Source organism: Peromyscus eremicus, chromosome 4 (genome assembly GCF_949786415.1).
Source record: "Peromyscus eremicus chromosome 4, PerEre_H2_v1, whole genome shotgun sequence".
Lineage (NCBI taxonomy): Eukaryota > Metazoa > Chordata > Mammalia > Rodentia > Cricetidae > Peromyscus > Peromyscus eremicus.
This window is the reverse complement of record NC_081419.1, coordinates 103,156,851-103,167,412: the sequence shown is the minus strand read 5'-3', so window position 1 is coordinate 103,167,412 and position 10,562 is coordinate 103,156,851. Positions and strand designations below refer to the sequence as shown.

General features: G+C 45.8%; 1 protein-coding gene across 1 annotated transcript; it reads left to right on the top strand.

Moving 5' to 3' along the window:
- Window positions 1-4,003: 4,003 nt before the first annotated feature.
- On the top strand, window positions 4,004-9,807 carry Il1b (interleukin 1 beta). Its single transcript, XM_059259573.1, has 6 exons — window positions 4,004-4,050; window positions 4,584-4,632; window positions 6,181-6,382; window positions 6,931-7,095; window positions 8,138-8,268; window positions 9,260-9,807. Exons 1-6 carry the CDS (start codon window positions 4,004-4,006, stop codon window positions 9,467-9,469), a joined length of 804 nt encoding a protein of 267 aa, XP_059115556.1. The 3' UTR covers window positions 9,470-9,807.
- Window positions 9,808-10,562: the final 755 nt, after the last annotated feature.

Here is a 10,562-nt window from a genome sequence, read left to right as displayed (position 1 = left end):
GAGTTGTCCCCACTACTCGTCTATTGTGCAGCGGGGGTATGTGGGGGTATGTCCCACCTTTACTGCCTGCAACAGATGAGGGAGCTGACCCTCCCCCTTACTAGCTGCAGCACTCAGGAAAGGAAATCGAGCCCTGCCCCTCATCTGGGCAGCACAGCAGAGCTGTGTCCCCATTACTCATCTGACATGTAGCAGCATGGGTTGAGGAGAAATGCTCTCCTCCCCACCCCCCACCCATCAACACCTGAGACAGGTGTTGGAGCTGGCCCTGGGCTCATAACCCCTGGGAGGGCTATCTCTGCCCCTCACCAGTTGCAACACTCCAAAGTGGCCCCTGTACCTCACCTGGGCAACACAATAGGCCCTGATGGTGTCAGGGTGGGAGAGCCGCCCCTGAGGGTGTGAAAGCAGGAGAACTGGCCCCGCCCCTCACTCATTGCTACAAGAAGTGAATTATCTGGGGCAATGCTGGAGAGCTCACCCTAGTGGTGAGGACAGGGGAGAATTGGCTGGCAGACCAACCCAGCAACTGCCCAGGCCCAGAACCAGGGTTATGACTTGGCCCGCCCCAACATCCACCCTATCTATGATTTGCTGGAGCACATGAAGGGACCTGCCCTGCAGACCCAAAGCTGCAGGATTTCCACAACACTGGGCAACAACAGGATATCCAAGAAAAGTCCTAGAGAGCCCAGCATCGATGGTGTAGCAGAAACCAGAAGCCTCGGACCAGACCAGTTCATTACCAGCAATGAACACTTGCAAGTAACAATATATGGACAAAGGGTCTACTGTGTGACTCCCTGTGTCACACTGCAGCTGCCATGAGGAGATTTCAAATTTTCTCCCCCCTTTTCTTTCCTTTTTTTCTCTTAAATTTTGTTTTATTGTGGGGGTGGGGTGTAGGGGCAGAGGACGGATGTGAAGGGATGGAGAAATGAATGCGATCAAGATACATGATGTAAAGACATAGAATAAATAAAAAGAAAGTTTAAAAAATAATAGCATGTGCCACCATTACCCAGCAACAGCAGGCTCCTCTGTTGGTTTATTTTGGCTTTGGTTTTCTGGTTTTTTGAGACAAGGTTTCTCTGTGTAACAGCCTTGGCTGTTGTGGAGCTCGATGTGTAGCCCAGGCTAGCCTCGAATTTACAGAGATCCACCTGCCTCTGCCTCCCAAGTGCTGGGATTAAAGGTGTGCACCACCAATCCTGGCCAGCTAATCAGACAATTAATTAATTAATTAGTTAATTAGTTAATTAATTTTATAAGGTCTCAGTGCTGGGAACTGATTATTGTTAACCAAACTCAGGTGAAACCGAGGTCCTAAACTGTCTCCAGATTTCAAATCAAACATAGTTGATCAAAGATATGATTCTTCTGTTTGTTTTTCTGAAGTCAAGATACTGGGGGCCAAAGTAGTCAAAAGAAGGCCCCTTGGTGAGCAAACCTTGTTCCATAGTAGAGCCTGGTGACTTCCTGCTTTCAATTCTCTCTGCATATTTATTTTCCTTGAGTGCTGAAGAATAAGCTCAGTGCCCAAAACATACTAGGGACAAGCTCATTTGAATGAGCCCGCTGTCAAATTCCTGCTCCCCCAGGCTGGCCCCTCCTGCCTGCATTCATATGTCCGGCACTGTGCTAGCCTTGGCTCTGCTAGAGTCCACAGACCCTCTGAGGGATCAGAGAATGAGTTAGGTTTCCACTGAGGACTCTAATGACGACTGTACCCAAGCTGTGCCCGAAGGGCTGTGTGCACCATTCATATGACCTGGTTGCTCATTCAATCCAAGAAAGAAGAGCGGCCCTGGGCAGAGACACTCTGCTGCTCTCTGAGTTAACAGTGTAGTAACACTTGGTGTTACCAAGAGATTTGAACTCCCCAAGATCTTACAGAAACAAGAATTTGCCTGTAGGGTTTTTTGTTATTTGTTTGTTTGTTTGTTTACTCTTTGGGGGCCCATCACCTAACTCCCAAATAAATCCACGAAGAGTTATTCTTACTTACTAACTCCCGGCCTTTAGCTTGGCTTGCTTCTAGCCAGATTTTCTAACTTAAATTATCCCACCTCTCTTTACTACATTTTGCCTCTGAGCTTTTTACCTTTCTTTATTCTATATATCTTTTGTTCCTTCTTACTCCATGGCTGGCTAGGTGGCTGGGTGGCTGGATGGCTGGCCCCTGGAGTCCTCCTCTCCTTCTCTTCTCGCTCTTCCCTCTTCACTCTTCACTCGGGACTAGGTTTCTCCTCCATTTATTCTCTCTGCCTGGCAGCCCTGCCTATCCCTCTCTCTTGCCTTGCTATTGGCTGTTCAGCTCTTTCTTAGACCAATCAGGTGTTTTAGACAGGCAAAGTAACACAGCTTCACAGACTTAAACAAATGCAACATAAAAGGATGCAACACATCCTTGTATCATGAAATAAATATTCCACAGCATAAACAAACGTAATACATCTTAAACTATATTCCACAACGTTTGCCAAAACATTTTTTTTAGGCAAACAGTACTCTACATATTCCAAGATGGAGTGTGATCACGAACATCACATGCCTCATTCACCACCTTTTTGCATGATGAAACTTAATTCAGGCTCATTTTGCTGACCACCTAGCAGTGATACATTTTCAACATGAGACAGACTAGGGCACCTAGCTCCTTGGCATTATTGGATTGTATAAAGTTGCCTCCAGGGTTCCCCTACCCTATGGCCAGCCTACACAGATGCCTGCATATGTGTGTATTCTGCCCCATGCAGGGAAGGGCAAATGTCTCTGCAGACGTCCCTGTCAACACAATTGATGGAGAGCTCCAGCAGTCGAGCATACTCTCAAGTCAGACCAGGACTATTGGTGGAGCCTCACACATGGTTATCAAACTCCAACTGGGAAGCTTCCTCAGCTTAAACACAAGGAGATGAGAGAGGTGATACATTAGCGGGCGTGCATCTGCATGTCCTCCTTTGTTCTAGATGTCCTAACCCAAAACGTGCAGCTAACCCAGGAAAACCCGGTATTCTAATATTGACACCATCAGCACAACTGTTCAGAGAAAAATAATGCCTGTTTCCCCAGTGACACACTTGCAAATGTGTCATGGTTTGCCACTCCTTGTGTTTCCAGGGATTAGAAATTATTTCTTCAGGGTAACAACAGCCTTGGAGTTCCCATCAATCTCCTCCCCCTCCCTGCACCTTTAACTTGGTTGTGAAATCGGTTAACCGCGGGAAAATTTCTCAGCTCTTCACTTCTGCTTTTGGAGACTATAAAAGAGTGAAGGAGAACCAGTGAATAGCAAACCTTGTGGGGTCTCAAGGCTGAACAGGCTGATCGGGAATTCTCTCCAGCCAGGCTTCCTGTGCAAGTAAGATTTACCTCTGACAACTAAGTCCTCAGAGAGAGGTTCTCTCTCTCTCTCTCTCTCTCTCTCTCTCTCTCTCTCTCTCTCTCTCTCACTCACTCCATCCTTCCCTATATATATATGTTGTTGGGTTTTTTTTTAAACATAGCTGTAAAGCTATGGCTTGTAAAATACTCTGGAAATGAATGCTGTTTATATGGCAGCTGACATCTAGGAGTTAATTTCTCCTTGAAAAGTTTTTCTGTCTGGGGTTTAGTTCAACACTTGCTTTCTTCTAGACCAGTGGTTCTCAACCTTCCTAATGCTGTGACCCTTTAATGCAGTTCCTTATGTTGTGGTGACTCCAACCACAAAAATCACTTTCGTTGCTGCTTCACAACTGTAATTTTGCTACTCTTAGGAATCGTAATGCAAATATCTGTGCTTTCCAATGGTCTTAGGTGACCCCTGTGAAAGGCTGAGAACCGCTGTTCTAAATCCACACTACAGCTCCTCAATTCATTAGCTCGTTCGTCAGAGATCAGTTTTCCCATGCCCGCCCTGAACTAGAGCTGAGAGAAACACAAATGAAGGTAGCCTCAGGGAACTAACACTGTGCATGACCGCTCGCTTTCTCTCTTCACACAGGTGTCTGAAGCAGCCATGGCAACTGTTCCTGAACTCAACAGTGAAATGACAGCTTTCCACAGGTCAGTGGGGACCTGGAGAGGGGTCATGTGTTCAGGGCTCTGCTTCCAGGAATGGAGGGCTATCTATGCTCAGAGGCGAGACTGTCTCCAGCTCACCTCCTTCGGTGGTTATCAGAATTCAAGTGAACCTGGATTAAAGGCTGGTTTGCCTTTGTTTACCAAGTCCAGCCTTGAGACCTAGATGTTGTCCACTATAGGGAGTCCCACAGACGCAACTTCCACATGGACAGTACAGGAGACCCATTTGCAAAGTCTGGCTTGGAAGCAAGGGAAGAGAGCTCAGAATTCAGCTAACTCCGCTAGTCCAGAATTTAGGTGTCAGAATCCAACAGAGAGCACCAAGAGTACCCACCTACCCGGCCCAGAATCTGCTTCTAGACTCTTGCTTGCGTGACACTATGGAACTTGCCAGAAGTCTTCAGGAAGCTTTGAGTGTCATTCTATGCATAGGTTCATTTAACAGTGAAGATTTGTGTGCATATTATTGCACTGTATTGATAAGGAGACATAACCAACATCTGTTTTCATTACAGTGATGACAATGACATGTTCTTTGAGGTTGATGGGCCCCAAAAGATGAAGGTGAGACTTGGGTGTTAGCTCTCAACTTGTGGAGGGGCTCTGGAATGGGAAAAGCTCCAAACAGGGTGAGAGATGCTGGACTGCCTTGCTCCAAGGGTATTTTGTGATGGTGTTATTTTTGCCTCTTTCAGTGAAACAGATACAGACAACCCACACCCTGACCTAGCTTCCACACAGCTCCCACTACACCATAGCCACTCACTAAGACTTGCTGATGGTGATTATGGTGTTTTATGCTAGGAAGACAGAAGTCAAGTTTTCAACACACATTTAGTCCTTGTTCAGACGGAGAAGCCGCTCTGATCATTTAGGTCAAACTCCATAAGCTGTAAGCCGGAGAGGGTGACCTTTACAATCAGCATATCTTCCTTCTCTACCATAGAATAGTTTCTTATGTTCCCAGGGAAGAGATTAAGACAATAAGAAGTGGTCGATTAAAACAAAGAGATTAATTGGGATTTTTAAAAATAAATTGTGACCTTAGACAAGTTATTGTGCCCTTTTGGCCCTCATCTCATAAACACAGGGCCTGAGCCAGAAAATCTCTGAGATGTTGGCATTCTGCAACAACCTTCGATTCGGAAATGTTTTCAGTGCTGGCCAAGTCCATCCTAGCACATGGGCATTTTCCAGAATCACTCCCATGAAAAGCCATATTGACATCCCAGCTGTCCCTTCCCCTTTCCACAATAACTCTCTAATGTGGCATGGTATCTGCCCAGCCAGACAGATCACTACCTGGGGCAGGAGGCAACTGCTTTTCTCAGACCTTTTTTTTCAAGTTCACGACAGCCAGCTGCAAAATCCAGTCCTCAGTCTTAAATGAGTATCTTTTAAAGACCATTATAGCTGGTTGACTTAGCCATAGGTGGAGCCCTTGACCTTCTCAGCCAGGCTGTGGCCCCCACTCCTTACTCCAGAGCCTGGCTCTCACTGGGAGCCTCTGCTCTGGACAGGAACTTCTCTCCCAATCACTTTTTTCTTTATATCATTGAAAGTATCCATTGCTGTCCTTCAAGCTTCAAAACTGTCATCATGCCTGGAGACAACTTTGGTTAGACCTTAGTGTATGTTTCTCTGAAGAACAGGAGAGTGATAACACATTTCACAGGCAGAAGCTCTGCTTACAGTGTCTGCCAAATGCCTTTGAGGAAAGGGGTATGTGGGAAACGATTGAGAGCTTGTTGAGTGATCTCAGATGAATAGAAGACAGCATGAACATGCTACCATGAGAAATTAAATGCACGGTGTTAGAGCGATGAGGACACTAAAGATGAAATGTTTAAGTAGGTACGATTATATGGTGAGATGAGGTCTGTACGAGAGAGATAAAGTAGAAATGAGGTTTAGTATAGAGAATGCCAGGAAGCCTGGGTCTGGTGGCCATGTAACTCTGGGTAAACCATTTTAAGTCCTCTGGCTTCCAGAAGACACAGGGATTGTGGTTAAGAGCGTGGTTATCTCCCAGGGCCCCTGGAGTTCTCTGGGGTTAATGTAGGAGTTCCCCGGTCTGATGACCTAACTGGTCTCTGCCTGGTTTCTCCACAGTGCTGCTTCCAAGCCACTGACCTGAGCTGTCCAGATGACAGCATCCAGCTTCAAATCTCCCAGCAGCATTTCAACAAGAGCTTCAGGCAGGTGGTGTCTCTCGTCGTGGCTGTGGAGAAGCTGTGGAACATACCTGTCCCTTGCCCATGGACCTTCCAGGATGAAGACCTGAGAACCTTCTTTTCCTTCATCTTTGAAGAAGGTACTTGATGAGAACTGAGGGCAGATAGTAGACCTTCGCTCTCTGGTCCTTCTCTGTCTACCTCTTAGCAGTCAACTTCCCTCCTCAAGCGGAAGACCCTTAATGGTAGACATTTCAATCATTAGAAGAAATAAGGAGGCTTCCAAAATGAATTAGTAAGATCTTGAGCTGATTAGCTTAAAAGAAGGTTTTAATGATGCTCACGTTTGCAGCTTGACCATACATTCTCCAAGCACTTGGGCTTACACTAGAGCTTGAAGTCTTATGATTTTCCTGATGAGCTAGTCTTATTACTAGCAACATTTTCTGTAAGTGCCTCTCCTGCTGGTCCATAGTGAATGGTCCTAATACTGAAAGCTGTCTCGTGATGCCAGAACCAATGCTCTTGTTCACCCCACTTCCAATGTACTTATACCCCATAAAAATTGGGATAGAACCTTGACTCTGAATGCTTAGATGTCACTCAATAAACCAAATTCTGCTGCTTCACTTCACTGGGCTTGCTCTTCTAATTGATATCTAAACGGCATCTGTTCTTCGACTTTCAGAGCCCATCTTCTGTGACTCCTGGGATGATGAGCTGGTCGTGGCTGATGTTCCCATTCGACAGCTGCACTGCAGGCTCCGAGATGAACAACAGAAATGCCTTGTGCTGTCTGACCCATGTGAGCTGAAAGCGCTCCACCTCAATGGGCAGAATATAAACCAACAAGGTAACTAGGCGCAACTTGATTTCCCTTCCTGGCCTTCTGGGGGCTTACTGGAGCTCTGTGTTTCAAGATGGAACACGACAGCAAATACATAAACATATTGTATATGTATAGCCATCTTCCAGTCCAGTCACATAGGGATATAGGATTACCACACTGCCAATGCTCCATTAGTGTGGAGTCATTTGATGGGCATGCCATAACTGCCTGTGGGTTCTTTTTCCCCCATTTTGAGGCTGAAATGTGGTTGGTAGAGAATTGATATGTCCATTCCTGTTCCCAATCCTGTCCCTTGTCCCCACATCCTTCCCACCCAAAACCACATGGTTCCTTGTAGGGAGACTTCCTGACCAGCAGGAACTTACATCTCTCTTTGATAATAACAAGCGTTTTGAGTGTGGTGAGGGCATCTTTAGATGTAGGGATGGACCTGGCACCTTGCCACTGTGCCCAAGAGGGCAACAGCTGACAGCAGCATGTGCTTCTCCTTGGCTTCTGATCTTAGAAGCCTTGGAAGGAGCTGCCTATTCTTGTCCAGATGAAGAGAATCTTACTTCTTTATAACTAAGTCATGGCAGTGGCCAGGGACCTCCAGTTGAGATTGCTGTGACTAGGATCAAAATGGGTGTCTCTTTTTTGAATCCACTCTCCCCAGCTCAGCCAATTGTTCCCACTTACTGTTCTATATTCCTCAAAACGTGCTGGACCCTGAATCCTTTTAGGAGCCAGGAAGGCTTTAAAAGTTAAAAAACTTTACCTGTTTTCATAGTGACCAAATTGTACTTCCCATGTTAATGGGCACACGGCCTGCCAGTGCCATAAGAGCTTTATTCCTTAGGGCTTAAAAATTAGACCGCTTTCATTCTTCATTGTGGCTACTAAGAGGTTCAGAGGGAATCCTGGACCAGCCCCCTGACCTTGCTACTGACTATGAGAAGCTCCTTCTGGGCTCCCATAGAGGACTATATGGGCTTTGCTTGTCGTCTGGTGCTTGAGTCCTCCCAGCCAGCCGTATCCTTGACCCCGCTTCCTCTTTCTCCTCCAGTGGTATTCTCCATGAGCTTTGTACAGGGAGAAACAAGTAACAACAAGATACCTGTGGCCTTGGGCCTTAAGGGAAAGAATCTGTACCTGTCCTGTATGATGAAAGGTGACACACCCACCCTGCAGCTGGAGGTGAGTGAAGCCAGAGAAGCCATCCCCTTTTTCTCTTGGTTTTTTCGAGACAGGGTTTCTCTGTGTAGCTTTGGTGCCTGTCCTGGATCTCGCTCTGTAGACCAGGCTGGCCTTCTGGGGGCTTACTGGAGCTCTGTGTTTCAAGATGGAACACGACAGCAAATACATAAACATATTGTATATGTATAGCCATCTTCCAGTCCAGTCACATAGGGATATAGGATCCGCCTGGCTCTGCCTCCTGAGTGCTGGGATTAAAGGTGTGCACCACCACTACCCAGCCCCTTGTTCTCTTAAGACTCTCAGCCATTTCCCACTTCCCAGACAGCCTCCTGCCCTGCCCTCCAGAAAATGTTGGAGGTCTTCTTGACAATTTACATAAATATAGAATAAAATTAGCATAACTTTTAAATGCTTGTAAACCTCACTCCTTCCACGGGAGAAACTAAGCCACTTGGTTGTTCTTACCATGTCCCGCCACTGTTATGACCCCCAGCATAGCATGCAGTGTCCAGGTTGAAAGGGTTGTGTATGGCTACAGTTTTTCCCTCATTTGGTGGAGGACGGTTTGGAGAGCTACTCATTTAAAGGGATCCACCATCAATCTTCAGTCCATTCCCACCACTTGCAGCATGCTTACCAAAAGCTTCATTCCCAAGCCAATGCCATTCTTTCTATCCAAGGCTTTAGGAAAAAAAAATGTGACAAAAATCCCTAGAAACTAGGTATTCTTGGAAGCTTTAATATAATTTTCACTTTTGAAAATATTTCCACCCATATGCTCCTCCCCTTGGGCTTAGGATTCAGAAAAAACAAAGAGCTCCTCCAATGATTAGCTAGAAAGATGGGGTCCAGCAGTAAAGAATGTGGCCCCTAGTCCCACAGCTTGTTCAGCAATCTCCCCTCCAGCAGCCCCGAGAACATGTCTACTATGGTAGCTTTATCCTTTCTGTCTCACACACGCGCAATTCTTCTTTCTGTTTTTCTGCAGAGTGTGGATCCCAAAGAATACCCAAAGAAGAAGATGGAAAAGCGGTTTATCTTCAACAAGATAGAAATCAAAACCAAGGTGGAGTTTGAGTCTGCGCAGTTCCCCAACTGGTACATCAGCACCTCTCAAGCTGAACATAAGCCTGTCTTCCTGGGAAACAACAGTGGCCGGGATATAGTTGACTTCACCATGGAATCCTTTGCTTCCTAGGAGGTCCATGTGTGTTGAATGAAGCCTCAGCCCCAAGTGCTGACATGAGAAGAATAGGCTGGACTGTTTCTAACGCCTGACCCAGGACATGCTAAGGAACTCCCTTGTTGCCAATGAGCGGACAGCTCTGTTTCCAGGGGAATCGTTAGTCCTCTGCCGGGCCAGGTCTCGTTCACCTCTCCTGTGTTTTCAGAGGCACCTTGACAGAAACCATGGCACATTCTGTTCAAAGAAAGCCTGTCTTTTCTCCTGGCCTCTGATGGGCAACCACTTACCTATTTATTTATGTATTTATTGATTGGTTGATCTATTTAACTTAATTCAAGGGGGACATGAGGCATACCTACAAAAAAAAAAATCTAGTTTTCAGTGTTTATAGAATAAATTGAATTTGAATCCAGTGCATGGCCTGAACTGAGTTCTTTCATTGAAGCTGAGAATAAATAGGCTCATATTATGTAGATGAGAATATTTATGAATGAAGCATTAGCACAATGTTTTGATGAGTATGAAATAAATTTCACTAAAACAAAGAACTTTCAGCCTGGTTATTAACTTCTCTTGGAGTTTACACAGAAAGAGAAAAATCAATTGGTCCATGAGAATTCTCACTGGAGGTCGGAGAAGCCTATTCCTCACAGCTAAGGGCAGCAAAGTACCTTAGACATATCTTTGGCCACAAATAGAAACCTTCTCGCCCTCTCAACTTCTTTCTTTCTTTCTCTCTTTCCTTCTTTCTTTCTTCCTTCCTTCCTTCCTTCATCCTTCTTTTCTCCTTTCCTTTCTTTCTTCTCTTTCTTTCTAAAGGCTATTCAAGGGCTGGGGAGATGGCCCAACCAGTAAAGTATTTTACCACGCAAGCATGAGAACTTGAATAAGATCTCTAGCATCCATATAAAAAAAACCTGGCATGGTGGCACGTGCCTGTAATCCCAACACTGGAGATGTTGGAACAGGAAAGTCCCAGAGGCTTGTTAGCCAGTCGGTCTAGTGGGTATCCACATCCAGTGAGGGACCTTGTCTCAAAACTTAAGGTGGAAAGCAATTGAGGAAGATAACTGATTTTGATCTTTAGTCTCCACCCACCCACCCC

Excerpts from the sequence above, each read along its gene's own strand:
- Il1b (XM_059259573.1), top strand. The coding sequence starts at position 4,004 with ATGGCAACTGTTCCTGAACTCAACAGTGAAATGACAGCTTTCCACAG. Across the intron at positions 7,096-8,137 it reads GCAGAATATAAACCAACAAG|TGGTATTCTCCATGAGCTTT; the intron begins GTAACTAGGCGC and ends TTTCTCCTCCAG. Across the intron at positions 8,269-9,259 it reads CACCCACCCTGCAGCTGGAG|AGTGTGGATCCCAAAGAATA; the intron begins GTGAGTGAAGCC and ends GTTTTTCTGCAG.